Here is a 17,128-nt window from a genome sequence, read left to right on the forward strand (position 1 = left end):
ATGTAGCCATAAAGAAAAATGAGTCATCTCCATTTTCCTAGACTTTGCCAAAACTCAACCACCTTTGGAAGCTCAAGCAAGTTGCCTTAGCTCTTTGGGCTTCAGTTTCCTCATTTGCAAAATCAGGATAAGAGTACCAACCTTACAGATATACACACATACATGTGTGTGAAGTGCTTCAAATAGTGCCTGGTTCATAGTAAACATGGAATAAAAATTAGCTAACATTATTGTATCCATTTATGAGTCAGCAACCAAGACAGAAAAATGCAAATGCAGAACAGCACGTGTAGTAGGCTGCCATCAAGAAACAAATGGCCAGGGCACAGTGGCACGTATTTGTAATCCCAGCTACTCGGGAGGCTGAAGCAGTAAGATCACTTGACCCTGGGAGTCTGAGACCTACCCGGGAAACATAATGAGACCCTGTCTCTTAAAAACAAGCAAACAAAGAATGACTGGTTGGGCGCCGTGGCTCACGCCTGTAATCCCAGCACTTTAGGAGGCCGAGGCGGGCAGATCACAGAACATCCTGGCCAACGTGGTGAAACCCCGTCTCTACTGAAAATACAAAAATTAACTGGGTGCGGTGGCCTGTGCCTATAATCCCAGCTACTCGGAAGCCTGAGACAGGAGAATCGCTTGGACCTGGGAGGTGGAGGTTGGAGTGAACCAAGATCACACCATTGCACTCCAGCCTGGTGAAAGAGTGAGAATCTGTCTCGGGGGAAAAAAAAAACGAAAAGCTGAATGAAAATAAACAAATGATGCTTATGGCTAGAAGGATGCGCAAGAAAACAACAGCAGTGGTAGCCTCAGAGAAGGAGCTGGAAACAGATTATATATTTTCATTATATATCTATTTTATTTCAAAATTTTATTGTAAGCATGCATTAATTATAAAAACAGACCCTTCAAAATCATGATGAATAATTAATAATTTTAAGTCTTTGATTACATAGGTACTGAATTTCGATTCTACATTATAAATTAGGTTGGAAAACATCATTCATTTTTGTTTCTTCATAGAATATGGCCAAAGCAACTCAACCCTGATTTGTGTCTTACACCGAAGTTGCCAGACTTCAGAATTCTGTTGTGCTCTTGTGATAAAGATAAATGCACCTTCAGAAGCAGTTATTATCCTACTACATTCCCATTAACTTCTAAGATGTCAAAGCTTCAGTTGGGACTTGAGGCACACACATACTCTTCATCCATGTCACTATGTTTTGCTCTAAAATGGCTCTTACCAAGTCCACCTAAAACAATTTCCACAAGTTAGCTATTGCAAAGACTTGAATATCCCCAGGTCCTACCAAGTCCCTCAGCTCGGGACTATTTTTGGGGGGACGGAGTTTCGCTCTTGTTACCCAGGCTGGAGTGCAATGGCGCGATCTCGGCTCACCGCAGCCTCCGCTTCCTAGGTTCAGGCAATTCTCCTGCCTCAGCCTCCTGAGTAGCTGGGATTACAGGCACGTGCCACCATGCCCAGCTAATGTTTTGTATTTTTAGTAGAGACGGGGTTTCACCGTGTTGACCAGGATGGTCTCGATCTCTTGACCTCGTGATCCACGCGCCTCGGTCTCCCAAAGTGCTGGGATTACAGGCTTTAGCCACCGCGCCCGGCCCAGCTTGGGACTATTTTAGCAACATTTACAAGGTACCCCTTACCCTAGATTCTATACCTAGTTACTTTCTAAGATAGAGGTAAACAGAACCTAATCCATTCACTCCAATATTCAGTTTATTCTCACACCCCAGGACTGGTAGGTGAGATATTGGCTTTTCCTATTTCCCTGAACTACTGTTTAATACTCTAGCTCCAGTTATTTTATTTCACCTCAATTATTGGGATTACAGTTGTCCTGGTACCTTCACACATCTTATCAGCTCTCTTGTAAACTATATTACTTAAACCCAAATCTCCACTTAATACCTCATTCCATTAACCTTCTCCTAGGCCAACTTCTGATTTCCAGAGATTCCTTTTTCAACCCACCATAGCACCATCCTCATACTAATGATTGCCAGCCTGTGATCCCCCTGAATACTTAAATTTCTAGGCTGTTCTACCTACTTATCCCATATCCAGGTAGCTTTTCATCACCCTCCTCAACAGCTTAACTGAATGCATCATACACTACACCATGGAAGGCAGAGTAATACCCACTTATAGCAGGTTTGAGAAACACTCAAAGTTTATTCAGGAGATTACTGTTGCCTCTACGTGGCACAAACCATTTCCAATCACAGACTCATTACTCTTGGGGCTAAAGGGTACAGAGAAGGTTCACTGGTAGGCATAACTTCAGATAGCAAGTATCTAGTTTTTCATGAAAAGTTGACCATTAAGAAAATGAATGAGAATTACACAACAAAAAAACTTAGAACCATAAAATCATGTTAGTTTAGAACCATAAAATCATGTTAGTTTAGAATGCATAAGATTACGATTATTCTTTCTACTATCCTTCTTCACTATCTGAATTTCACATAACAAAAATGAGAATTACAAAATAGGTTTACCTTTAAATGTTTATTTCTTGAAAAATTTACATCTATATTTTTTAAAGTTTACTTAAGTGGTCCTGATTTCTCATTTAATAAATTTTAAAAGAAAACTAGAGACATTAGCACACGAAATTATCCAGGCAATCGTATTCCCCAAAGTAGACCTGTATTCAGTACACTGAAAAAGCGGCTTTCTGAAATAAGTAAGCCAAGTTTTTTCATTCTAAATAATTGGGAAAAATTATTCATTTTTCCAGAGGTTTATTTTTCTAGCAGCTTTGCTATTAGATGGTTTGAGTTATTTCACTCTTATCTCATTTCTCTTCTTGCAATGCCAAAAAGGCAAAAATGAGAATATCTATAACCATGTCTTCTGGCATAGTATTTTAGTCTCCTCATATCTGAACAGAAAAGCATCATTGTGTTCGCACCTTTATAGTCCCATCTGTGCTGCCAGTCAAAAGCCGAGTCTCATTTGCATCAAGGGCCATAGTGCTGATTTCCGCATTGCCATGGCAACCAGTAAACTGTTTGATTTTCTGCCCAGTGTCTATCATCCAGAAGGAAACAGTGGACCCTTTATCAGAGCTGATTACCTAAGAGAAAATAACATTTTAAAGAAATTAAATATAGTCTCAGAATCAACCATTTATATTTCAATAAAGATATTCAGCCTGTGTATTTCTAGTACGAAGATCCCCCAACAGTTAGAGACATTTTTGTAATGGACTTTCTTTCTGATAAGCTGATAACACTTCACTTTCCACTAGACATGAGATAATGAAGTCATGACCCTCTTTATCAGAGAAGATAGGAATCTGCTTTCCTTACTCACCATTCAACTTTAGAGGCCATTCTGAAATCAAATTCTGAAAATAAACTTATGAATCTTTCCCATTTAGATGAGAAAGCTGATTTTACTAGTCATGGTGCTCTGACACTATTTACTATTTGAAAAACATTTTATAACAGGTTTTGTTTTGCATTCAGAAAAGCTCTACCAGCCATTATGAAAAAGTTAATTTCAACAAATTACTAGAGCTATGCTTTTAATGCCATTCGTTCTTTGCTTTCTTCCCCCCAAACTACTGTGTATATTTTCCTAGCTAAACACAATTATTGATGGATTACTAAAAGAAAGAGCACAGGTTAAATATAAATCCACTTACACACTTTGAGAGGAAGGCAGCAAAACAAATGCTAGACGGGAAAGGATTATATATAGCAGTTCAAAAATGAGAAATTTTCTAGTAAGACTGCTAATTTCAGCTCAAGATATTTAAGACATTCATAGGTTAAAACCACCTAGCTAACAGGACTTTGGAAACCAAAATAATGAAAGAAAAATAATCACAAATGCATAAATAGGAAGTTGACTAATATGTAGATTTTAAGAAAACTTAAAGTATATCTTTCTCTGTTTAGGTATTGATTACCATTGTGTAAATGTGTTAATGCTGCACTTTCATAATCAAATTGAAGTTTATCAAATGTATATTCAGAAGGACTGGTAGGTGGCCATCACACATTCATTCATTCACTCTACAACCACTTGCATACACACTTGCATAACATCCAGGCTCCATACTGGCGATGGAACTTCACTGATAAAATTCTGCTCTCAAGGAGTCAATCTGTCGTCTATTGTCTACACTAGTACATTAAAACAGCCTGGGGAACTTTAAAAAGCATCACTGCATACCAGACCAGAAACTCAAGATTCAATTGGCCAAGGACATGGATTTTTAAAGAGCTTCACAGGTGACTTAAATGTTACGCCTGAGCTAAGACCTGCTGGTCTAGATGAAGAAACAGATAAGAAACAGATAAATGCCAAAGAATGTTTCAAGTTTAGAGGTATCACCTTTGGCTGCTGTGCAAACACAGAGTGGAAAACGTGAAATCTACTTGCTGGAGTTGAGGGGATTGGGTTAGGGAGAGAAGGAGCAAGGAGCAAGTCAGGATTCACAGAGAAAGTGATAACTGATCTGGGATTGAAGATAGTGACATGTACTTATTACAAGGTGTTCCCCAAGCCCCCTTTCATATCATTTGATCTTTTAGAAAACTCTGAAATATTATCATCATTATTTTACCAATAATGAAATTGAGTTTGTAATCAACTAATGTCCCAAACTTGCAGGTTCGAATGCTAGACATAGCCATATCATAAGGTCTTCCTCTATTCCAGCATGGTATTCCAGACAACAATTCACTTAGAAAAGTACTTGGAGAATATTCCAAGCGTGAGAAACAATACAAAGTTTAATGGAGCCTGAGTGCAGAGTATTTGAAGGGACAGATATGGTGGGATATCCAAAGATGAGGCAAGTTGAAGATGGAGTTTTAGAAATCTCTAGTGAACAGTTCTAGAGAATATTGAGGAATGTAGAAAGTTACTTTTACTGGGAGAAGGCCCATAGTTTTCATCTATTATCATTGGGGACCAATCATTAAGGACAATGTTTTAAGTCTTTAGATTAATGAGGAAAAGAGTAATGTAGTGGTTTTTGTTGGTTGGCTTGTAAAGATACTTCTTGTAGCAATATGGAGAACAAACCGGGTTTGAGGAAGACCATTTGGAGACTCCTGTAATAGTCCAGGTAGAGATTCTCACCTAACAGTAGTTCTGGAGGTAAAAAGGAGGGGAGCAATTGAAAGAAAGGGCCATGATTTGGCAACATTGTGTCTCAACGAAGAACTAATAGAGCATGTGATCCATTTAGCCCTTTTCTGAAACAACTTCATTGAGACAATTTCATAAATGAAGTAAACCTGTATTTGTTACATTTCTCTGTGAAATCAAAAGTATTTTAAATATTAGCATTGTTAAACTACTGTGTAATTTCTATAACCAAATGATCTGGATCTTTGAAATAATGTACCAACACATTAATTATCATTCCATGTCATTAACTGTGTTTCTATTTGATTTTGTGCAATATACATGGTGGTTCAGAGCACTGGATCTGGAGTCAGGATGCCTAAGTGTGAATGTCAGCTGCCCCACTAACTAGTTGTTCTACCTTGGACATTAAGGTCAAGCACATTACTTTACCTTCTCTATGCTTCAATTTCCTCATCTATAAACCAGAGATAGTCATAGTAACTACTTTGAACCATTGTTATGTTTAAACAAACATTTTTAAAACATTTACCACAGTGCATGGCATAGCTATAAATCATAAGTTAGCTAGTGTTACTATTCTATCTAAGCTTATTTGACCTCTTAGGCTTGTATCACTATGCATATCCAAATCAACTTAAGAAAAATAGTATCTTGCTTTCCTCCAACTGTGACAGTGAATATAGACAATTACAGTTTAGAAAACAGATTTTAGATGCACAGTGAAATTTTGAATTATACTTACGAGTTTCTCACAAGTGCTTAGGAAGTTTGATTACATTTATTAAAGATCATAAAAATATTTTCCAAGCTTGTTTGAAAATTTTGATAGTGGTATTTTAAGAAAAGGTTAAATTGTGAAGGATTTTATTTCTATTCAAAAGCATTTTAAATTGTTTATTTTAAATTGACACATAACTACATATGGGGTACAGTGTGATACTTCAATACATGTGCACAATTAATGATCGACTCAAGGTAATTACCACATTCATCACCTTAAACATTTATCATTTTATGTTGAAACATTCAATATCCATTCTTCTAGCTATTCGAAAATATACAATAAGTTATTGTAGTCACCTTATAGAGCTACAGAACATTAGAACTTATTCTTCTGATCTAGCTATACTGAAAGGCATTTTCTGAGCAGCTATTTTGTTAGCTATTTCAGTACCAAAAGGTGGGAATTCTCTAACAGAAATAAAAGAGCCATATTCAGAGAAAAGACTTGCTTACCTGTGGGCATCACCCAGATTACAAAGCATCTAATCATTCACCCCACCACTGTTATCTAATGTAGACGTTCAATGAGGAATTAGTAATGCTCACTTTTTGCCATTTTATACTTTCCTCTGCCCACCTGACTGAGCCCAAACATACTATTCATCAGTTTTCATCATTTCTCTGCTCATTTAACAATTTCTCATGAAATCTAAATCGGTCATGACAACAGCATATAGCCAGTCTGATTTCATTTTATGGCAATCTGCCTCACAGTGCAGTCTGCAGGAAAACAATGTCTTGAAACGGACTGTTACAAACATACAACCAGTATTAACCAGAATCTACTCTCACTATGACAATATTGGAATACAAGAATAACAATACAGGTGAAAAGGCATTCAAAGTTTAGTGAAAGAGGAGTGCATTTAACACTACTTGGCAGATGAAAATGGATTTACTGCAGGACGGTGGAAACTATTTTTAGCAAGCTGTTTTCATCAGCAATAAAGCCCAGGATTAAGTCCTGGTGTCACATTTCTATGCCACATTTTCATGATGCCAAATCTCTTTAAGTGTGCAGTTTATTTCTGATTGTCTCTTATCAGTCTAGACCTCGGCTGATGAGGATGGAGCCCTGAAAGGCTGCAGAGTGGAAATGGTGCTAACAACCACACTCTAGGGTGCGTGAGCCTCCTGAGTAGATCGTTCTGATGGGAACAGTCTCCCTCTTATGTAGCTCAGTCTTCCTCTTATGTAGCTCCCTCTTATGTAGCTTGTTTAGAAATATGTGTCGTCTTTTTGTTTCATCTAAAGCTGTCACAGCTAATCAGAAAATTCTAAGACATGTGAGGCTGTATTCACGTCACCTAATTGTCTTCATGATATTCTAACAACAGTAGGCACTTTAGTTGTCTTTTACGCCCATTTCAACTCCTAGGTCTAAAAACGGGAATAAAAAAATACAGCAGCAAATGCCACTAGCTAACAGAGGGTTGAGATATTTGATTCCATTGCTGTTTATAATTTTTTTTTTTTAGTCAGTGTTTATGGTCCTATAATGTAAAACAGGTTACTTTATTTCCATTTGTAGCAAATCTCTAGATGTTACATCTTGGTGAATAGGGAGGTGAGGCCAATGATGTCTGGAGTACTGGTACAAAGTATTCAAACATTTCATGGCAGCCATTCTTTATAAATCTTGCCTATCGAATTTTCTTAAATTAATTGGTAATTTGCTCTTTCAAATTCATTATTTGAATGTATTGAATACCTGTAATATGCAAGGCCCAAGATCTAAACACTGCTGATGCAGCAGTGAATACGTTGCTCTTACATTTTGTCCAGGGAGAGAGGCAACAGGATCAGAAAAAAATCTATATACACACACACACACACACACACACACAAACACACACACACACGTAATTGTGTGTGTATATATATAATATTTGGTGGCAATAAATGTTATAGAGAAAAATATATGTGAGAAGGAAGCAGAGGGCTTTTGTCATAGTTTCAAAACTGAGGAGTCTGGGAAGGTCTCCCTAAGGAATCATTTGAGGAAAGACATAACTGAGATGAAGTGAGCCAAGTGATACTCGGGTGAAGAGAGTTCCAGATAAAGGAAACAGCAGTGCAAAGGCCCTGAGGCACGGTGTCCTTGGCACATTCAAGGAATAGGGAAACCAGCAAGGCTTAAGCAGTGTGAGGGAAGGGAGGAGCCATTGCCTGAGGTCAGTGCACAGAGATCTAAAATAATTCAAAACTCCCTTAAGAAGTAGGGGACAAATTTTAAAATCTTTCCTCTTTTTGGCTAACTTAGCATTTACCCTTGCTTTAATTTCATGTATCTTTATATACAATATCTGTCCTTAACAAAAATTCTTCAGGGGATATATTACAATTAGTGTTTTATAGACAAGAAAGCTGAAGCTTAGAGGAATTGAATCACTTGCTCCGTGTAAAGGACTGGGAACTCTGCCTGACTCTAAAACTCCACCAGTTTTCTTATTCTAAAAATCTTCTAAAAACAGTTGAAGCTGTGATGATGAAAGAGGCTGAAGAAATGGTCCTCTCCTATGCTGCTTTGGTGTAGCTTTATGGAGAGCATTTGGCAATATTTGTCAAGATTACAGATGTAAATATTCCCTGCCCCAATAATTCCAACTCTAGAAATTATCCCACAGATATTTTCTCACAAGTGTTAAGAGTTCTGAGCACAAGGTGAAAAACTGCTACATTATTTGTGACAAAAACTGCTGGAATGGACCGAAATGCCTAACAAAGTTTGTAACATGCATGCAATGGAATACTATGCAACTATGAAAATGGGCAAGTACACTCTTTATGAGATAAAACTATCTTTAGGATATATTGTTAGGTGTAAAAGCAATATACACAGCAGTTTGTACATATAAAATGCTATTTTTTTTGTAAAACCTACAAAACAAATATTATTAAATATTACATATCTATGTGAAAGAATAAGTTTACCCTGCAACAACACAGGAGTTAGTGATGCCTACCCCAACACAGTTAAAAATTCGTATTAATGTTGATCCCCCAAAAACTTTTAAGTACTGTTGACCAGAAGCCTTACTGATAAACAGTTGATTAATATATTTTTTCTATGTTATATGTACTATATACTGTATTCTTACAACAAAGTAAGCTGGAGAAAATGTTAAGAAAATTACAAGAGAAAATATACTTCTTATTGAGTGGAAGTCAGTCATCAGGGTCTTCATTCGTGTTGTCCTCACATTGAGTAGGATGAGGAAGAGGAAGGGTTGGACTCTGTCTCAGGTGGCAGAGACCACAAGGGTGGAGGAATTGAAAAGGGGAATCGGGAGAGGCAGACACGCTTAGTGTAACTTCACAGAAATATATTGTAATTTCTGTCTGACTTTTTTTGCTTTTTTCTCAAAAGTGTTTCCATATAATACCAATCCCTCTTTCAATATTTGTGTTAGTTTCAGTGCCCATATTGTAGAAGGGTCTATTTCATAAAATAAGTCAAAAAGCAGTCTTGAATAATCAGAACTGAATAATAATCAGTCTTGAATAATCGGAATCTTCCTGATCGTCTAATATCCATTTGTTTTCTGGCACTGCTTTTTCTATGTCTGCTTTCTCAGTCACTGGTTTGGAAGCACTCATCTTCATCAAGTCATCTTCTGTTCATTCATTCCTCTGAGTGTTTATCACATCTTGGATTTCCCCAAAATCCATATTTTGAAACCCTTCGCCTCACCCCCATTCTCACCTCTTGTTCCATGTTCACATTCTGTCTCATGATTTTCTTGATTGGTTCTGTTGTAGATGCTGTGAAGTTATGTGCAACATATGGACACAGTTTTCTCCAGCAGGAATTTATTGTTTCCAGTTAGAGGGCTTTCATGACTTTCTCTCTAACAATGAGGGCATCTTCAATGGTGTGATCCTTCAGGCTTTCATGATGATCTCTCTGATTCTTTTCCATAGCATTGATAGTCCTTTTCATAAAGTACCATGTGTAATCAGCCTTAAAGGGTTGATTTAGAGATGTTGTGTTTGGGGGGAAGTAGATCACCTTGATGCCTTCAGTGTTGAAATCATGGAAGTCTGTGTGACCAGGGGCATTGTCTAATATCAAAAGAATTTTAAAAAGCAGTCTCTTACTGGTAAGGTGCTTCCTGACTTCAAGGACAAAGTATTGAAGGGACCAGCTCAGAAAAACATTCTCATTGTCCAGGCCTTCGTGTTATAAAAGAATAGCAGCTGATGTTTGTCTTTTCCATTCTAGGCTCGGAGGTTAACAGCTTTATAGACAAGTGCTGTCCTGATCATAAACCTGGCTGCATTTGCACAAAATAGCAGAGTTGGCCTATCTCTTCCTGCCCTAAATCCTGGTGCTTGCTTCTCTTCTTTATTAATATACTTTGTGGCATTTATTTTTCAGAACAAGGCATTTTCATCTGCTTTAAAAATTTGTTCAGGCAGCAATCCTTAAAGATTTTCTTAATGGTTTCTGGGAACTCATTTGCAGCTTCTCAATTGGCAGAAACTGCTCCTCTTGATATTTGGGTATTTTTTTAATGCCAAACTCTTTTCTAAAATTATCAAACTATCCTTGGCTGGTATTAAGTTCTCCAGCTTTTGATATTTCACCTTTCTTTTGCTTTAAATTGTATAATAACTGCTCATTCTCTAATCATATTAGTCTATAGGTATGCCTTTCTTATAGCAACCTGCCCCCATGTAAGACCTGTATTTTCAATATGAGATAAAAATGTATTTCACAAAAGCATATGGGTTTTGCACCTGCTGGTGTAACTATAGTGATGGCTTCATTAATCTCATTATTTTCATGGTTGTCCTAATGCTGGATTGTTTATACTGAAATGGCAAGCAACTACAGCTGCAGACCTCAATCTATCAAAGTTTTTATTGTATACATCCAGTTCTGTTCAAAAAAGAAACTCATGGATTTTGCACTACATATGAGCCCTACAAAAGTAGACTGTCCTGTATGATGGAGATACATTTCCCTCAAGCCTGTCCTCTTTTCTCCGATTTTACAATTACCAAGGGAACCACCAATTGAATTGTTTAGGTTCTCAAATACCCTTAATTCCCAGAAAATGATGTGCAGAAAAGAAGACAAAAGATATGCTATCAAGAGAAAATTACACCTTATCCCTCATTTTTTAAATAATGGAAGGCCACATGTTTACAAATTTTGGATATGCATATGGATGCATGAGCTGTTTGGACCACGATAATCTAAGATAAAGTAACTATAAATTGTAAATAAGGGTAAGGGTGGAAAAGTTTACTATAAAATTTGAAATTCAATGTTAGACAATAACTTTGTGCAGATGCTATATATGTATACATAATGAAATCTTGTAACAGATTTTTTTTTAGTGTTTACCTTTGATATATTTTACATTGTGTCACAGTAAAGAAACAAAAAGCTTCAATTAAATGATGGTAAATATTTGCTTGTCAGTTAATCTTTGAAGCAACCAAAGGTAATGGCACTATTCTATGGCTGTGACCTGGACCAGCCCCCATTTTTAACAAATAATTTAGCAGTTTGTAGATAGTGTAATAATCCTGAAGACATAGCATCACTCCAGATAAAGTGAAGAGGGTCTCGTATTCAAATTTGCAAAGCCAGCATGCCTCGATTATGAAAACCCCACAAAGAATCTCAGAAGATCTTCTGGACTGGGTCAGACAGTGGCCACCTGGCTTATCTCTTTATGTAACCAAGTATGTGATTAATATATTAGAGTTTAGAAGTGGGATAAAATAAGATTCTAGGAGGCAATTTGTTTAGCAAATTATCTGATATTATATATCCCTTTAGCCTAGAAATTGACTCCTAAGAATTTACCCTAAAGAGAGAGATTCATAAGTATGAATGTATTTACCTACAAAAAAAATCCATAATAGTAAATTCTCCATCAAGGGAAATGGATCAGTAAATTATGATACATATATACAATGGGCTACTATGCTACCTTTTAAAAATGATAAAGCAGGGGCTGGGTGCGGTGGCTCAAGCCTATAACCTCAGCACTTTGGGAAGCCGAGGCGGGTGGATCACCTGAGGTCAGGAGTTCAAGACTAGCCTGGCCAACATGGTGAAACCCGGTCTTTTAAAAATAAGATAAAAATGATAAAGTAGTTCTACATTTAGCCACAAGAAAATACATTCTAATATGTTATTGAATAAAAAAGTAATGTTGAGGGCCATATTTACGTAAAATAGCCTATGTACAGAAAGATGTTTAGAATGTTATCAGCAATAGTTTCATATTTGAGCTTTACTGCATTGCTTTAATTTCTTACAATAATCATGTAATGTTTTGCATGTTATTGCCAAAAAGTTATTTCAATAAGAAATTGGAAATACCATTTACTGTATTAAAATTTGACACCTAAATGTCTAGCTTGATTATAAATGTGTCCAAGGTTCCCAGCAAACTGAAACATTATCTACTTTACAAAAATACATAAACCTATATCATTAGGATTAGGATTATAGTAATAACACAAATACTTTATCTACTCCAGTTTACATGTCTAGAAATACATGTCTTAAAGTTTCCTAAATTCATAAGGGTTTTTGTTTTCTTGTAAAAAGTTTCACTTAAGAACTGAGTACAAAGATGGTTCATTAGATCTGCCTCCAAGATATTGGATTGCTCTAATTCTTCCAAAATTGTACATTCCAAGGACTCCCTCGTCCAATCATAACTTGTTCTGCTGCTAGCTGTGAGGGCAAACAGGTGAAATAAAGTACATGGTTTATTTTAAAAGGCTTTGCATGGCTTAACACGACTTTCCTAGGATACAAGGGTGTATCAAAAGACGGGAAGATAAATAAAAGTCAAGGAAATGTGCCAAGCGGCTTTTATATAGGAATTACATTGGGTCCCAGCTGAAGTCCAAATACAAGGAAATAATAAAGTGTAGGCAACATGTGGAAATGACAACAGAAGGGAAGGTTTTCATTAAGTTCAAGCAAAGGGACAGTGTTCAAGAAAGAGCAAATCAAATAATCAAAGATCAAGAGACCATGGGCTGAAAAAGCATGAGTTCCTGTTACACTTGGGATGAAAAATGGCAACGATTTATCAAGTCTAGTGGTTAAGCATTCATTCTGTGCTCAGAACAGTGTTAGGAACTGTGCGAAAATACAAAAATGGAAGAAAAGGATCTTCCCTTCCCACCAAAAATAGAGGAAGAGAGAAAAATAAGTGTTTAACTGGGAAAAGAACTAAAAAATGTGACCAATGTTCAGGAAGAGGAGAGGTAAGTGTGGGTTGAGATGACTCTGGAGACTTCGGGGAGCTGAGGACCAAAGCTGAGGCTTGCAACTAAATGTTTATAAGACGAAACTGCAATGGCAAAGAAGAGGAGAAAGATAAACAACTTTCCCACCTTAAGGGGCATTCCTGAGAAGAAGCAGGGGTAGCGACAAACTGCAATTCGGGGTACCCTCTCCTTTGTAATTCTTCCTAACATTTGTCATCACATGTCACATAGTTAAAATACAGATTAAGGAATCTCAAAAAGTTAATAAGAAAAGGGGATATCGTAAAGCAGCAACAGTCACCCTAAGTGGTAGGAGGGACCTGAAAGAGGCTTTCAGGATTGGCAGCATGGGAAATAAGAGGACACTTCCAAGATTTCAGCCCTAACAAGGCAATGCCAGGGAGGCACATGCTATTCCCATTATAAGAGCAGGTATTCCCTTAGCCATAAGAGCAATGTTATCACACATTACATCATGCAGCCTTTAGAAAACTCCACTCTACACTTTAGAGAGAATGAAAGTTTAGAAAGCAAACAATAAATTAATATGATCATGAAAATAGTTTTGACCTCCCAGATTCCCTGAGATCTGAGTCTCCCAGAGGTCCAAGATCACACTGTGGAAAAAAGTTTTAACCTCAATTCTATGCTTCCTTTTTCCAAGACCAGACAGTGATACATTCAACGAATGACCATCACAATCTGGTTCTAAGCTCCTTTTACTGCTTCAACTCCCACAATGTCTGTAAAGTATTCCCAAACGTGCCACACCAGAACCCTCTCTCCAAAAATATGCTGTGAGTGCTCAAGTTTCTTTGCAGGTGCTTATATTGTATCTTCTGTCTAGAATTACTTCCTCCTCCTCTTAGAGATTTTAGCTTTCAGAGCTCTGCTGAAATGTGACCAACACTGGCCCCAGGCAGAATTGATCACTCTTCATTAAGAGCACCTTGCTTTTACCTCTACTTCGTTTTACTACATTCTACAGTTTCCTTGTTAGTAATGTGTCTCCCTTCCCTTCCCTTTCATTCCGCAATCCTGTAATGAGCACCTGTCCAGCAATCGTCAGCACTATGGGTAGAATCCAGATTTTCACTTAAAGAGATACTGGGGGAAAGAAACTGTAGTGTATTAATCTCTAATTCTTCATTCTTTGCACCCGAAACTTGTTCCAAACGGTTTTATTTGCTTTGTCTAATTACTGTAAAATAAGTTATCAGTGGCTGTTGGGAATGTGAATGATATTTTCTTTGTACTTGTTGGCAATACATTTTTATAATTATAAACGTAATATAGACAATGTTCATATTTCTGTACCTTAGCAGCTAATAGGAAATGCTGATGTATGTGATACACAGCTCTGTGCTTTACATACATATCAATACTTATTATTCACAGCAAGTAGAGGTGCAAATACTCATAGTGATACATCCTATATCATATACCATATGTACATCGTTCTATTGTTGCCTATAAGTTGCATGTATGTGAGTTACCTTGGCTTTGTCTTTATGCCCCAAATAAATCCAGATCTGATTTATGTCTTATTTCCTGAATTTCTCATGGACTATTGCTCATCTTATGGCCAGACAACATAGGAGCTTAACATCTACACACACTTAGCATTTTAACTTCACAGATCTCAATTAGTAGAATGCTCTCATGGAAACAAATACATCTCTCAGTGGCCACGAGGGAGTCAAATTAACTGGTTGCCTTCATAAAGTTCAGTAAAACATTTAGCAGGAAATGTTTTCCCGCAGATGGGATTCAAAATGAGTTGTTTTCTAAAGGATTTTATCTCCTAGAATAACCAGAAAAGTGTTTTAAATAGTGGCATGACACACTACTCATCACTAACAAAGGGCTTTCCACCCCTTGCACAAAATCTCAACTACTCATTTCTGTGTGGATGCAGAAGCTTCTGCAGAAGGGTAAAGAATGGATTGAGTTACTGTTTAATTGGCTGCAAGCTGGAAACTTGCTTCTGCTTGGCACCTGCTGTGCTGTTACCATCAGGCCTGAGGGGATCACTGCAGCAGGCTAACCTCTGAAGTTGCCTGCTCCCTTCATGATGCCCACAGGCTGCCCCGCACTGAGCTCACTGGCTTCACTGGCTGGGCCACCCGTCCTCTAAGAAGGGCTGTGGTCTGTGCAGTATCTCTGCTCCAGGGGAGCCCTGCTTCTTCATTGAGATGCAGGTAGTGGTCCACTAAGCCAAGGCTGCAGAGCGTCATTAAAGTAGTGGGGAGAAAACACTCCTGCTGCATACCAAGTGGCATCACGTTTAACTGAATCATTTTATTATGAATACATTCCGGGCTGCCACTGTGAGCCACTGGTGTAAAATATGCTGGCAAAATGGAACTCTGCTAATTATGTTTCATGCATATTTCAGAACTTTCCACAGGGATACAGGAAGATGGTCTTCATAAAAGGAAATTTTACAACCAGGTTCACTTGCATTTGGCTCAAGACTAGCAGATAACAAAGATACATTCAATAATATTAGAGGTTGTTTTAGCTGGAATGCTGTAATTTGTTATAATTCTATGACAGCTCCTGTGGTCACTGGCTGAAAAGAATATCGTTCAAGTCCACCTGAAAAATGCTCTTAAATCATTTCTTCCCATATTTGCAGTTACTATATTTGTCTTCCATTTTACCTAAAACTAAATTAAGTAAATGAGCCTCTGGACTTGGAGATATATTGGGAGAGTTTATATAAAAAAAAAAGCAAAACATCATTACCTGCTTCAAGATAGAGTTGTAAAGAACGCAAGTGACTGCTTTCTCATGGCTTTTCACCCTGTTGCTGGCTTCACTTTTCATTGCCAACAATGCCAGCTGGTTATTAAATGAGATGAAAAGGCGTCCATGGGCTTCATCAAAGTGAAAGAGACATCTGAACTCCTGACTTTTGGGGAAAGAACAAGCTATCCTCTGGATGGACAGCTGGTGTTGAATATCCCAGAGTCTCAAAACCTGGATGAAAAGTGATAAAATCATATCAATATGTCAAAGATAATTCCAATTTCTTAGCCAGTTTTTTTTTCTAGCTCACCCTCAATACCAGGCAGACAGTTGTTTCCTCCACAGTGCTATAATTGGTTCTCTATTCTCTCATAGCACCTATTTTGTATTCAGTCACCTGTTTATCTCCTAAATTGTCAGCTCCTCTAGGAGAGGGATTGGGTTCTATTTCAGTCTCTGGTATAAATCTTGTCATTTAGTAAACGTTTGTGGTAGACAGAATGATAGTTCCCCAAAGATGTCCGTGTCCCAATCCCTAGAAACTGTGAATCTGTTATCTTAGGTGGCAAAAGAGATTCTGAAGATATGACTAAATTCAGGACTTTGAGATGGTGAGATTTTCCTGGATTATTGGGTGAGACCAATCATAAGGGTCTTTAAATGTGAAAGAGGGAGGCAGAAAAATGATCAGAGTGATGCAATATGAGGACTTGTCCTAGTGTTGCTGGCTTTGGGAGAGGGCCATGATCCAAGGAAACTAGAAAAGACGAGGGGGGATGGATTCTCCCCCAGAGCCGTCAGAAAGGATGAGACTCATGTTGAATTCTAACCTACAGAATGCAAAATAAACTTGCATTGTTTCAAGCTACTAAGTTGTGTATATGTATTTTTGATAAAATAGAAGTGGCATTAAATGAGGTCAAGTTCATGTAATCACAGATACCAAGTTCCTATTCAAACACCTTCAAGATACATAAATGATATGCATTAACCAATGGCTAGTAGAAGGCAAACACTGAATCCTTGCTCAAGAGATAGGCTGCTTTAGATTCAACAAACATTAAAACATTATTTTTCCTTTTCTTCTATTTTCTCATGGCTCCCTTCATTTCAAAGGTGAGTCACGTTACATGTCCCAGGGAGAAAACAAAGATCAGCTTTGCAGGTGCAAGTGTTGGGGCTATCAGCAGCGGTACA

The 17,128-nt window shown here is 37.5% G+C and overlaps 1 protein-coding gene across 1 annotated transcript in view; it reads right to left on the minus strand.

Annotated features, from left to right (window-relative positions):
• The window catches only part of WDR49 (WD repeat domain 49), a 147,429-nt gene that overhangs the window by 58,365 nt on the left and 71,936 nt on the right, over nt 1-17,128 (minus strand). Inside the window, 2 exon segments of the mRNA XM_037729507.1 lie at nt 2,946-3,110; nt 15,929-16,162. Of these exon segments, the coding sequence (XP_037585435.1) occupies nt 2,946-3,110; nt 15,929-16,162 (399 nt within the window).

Source organism: Cebus imitator, unplaced genomic scaffold (genome assembly GCF_001604975.1).
Source record: "Cebus imitator isolate Cc_AM_T3 unplaced genomic scaffold, Cebus_imitator-1.0 Scaffold308, whole genome shotgun sequence".
In the NCBI taxonomy this organism is placed as follows: Eukaryota; Metazoa; Chordata; class Mammalia; order Primates; family Cebidae; genus Cebus; species Cebus imitator.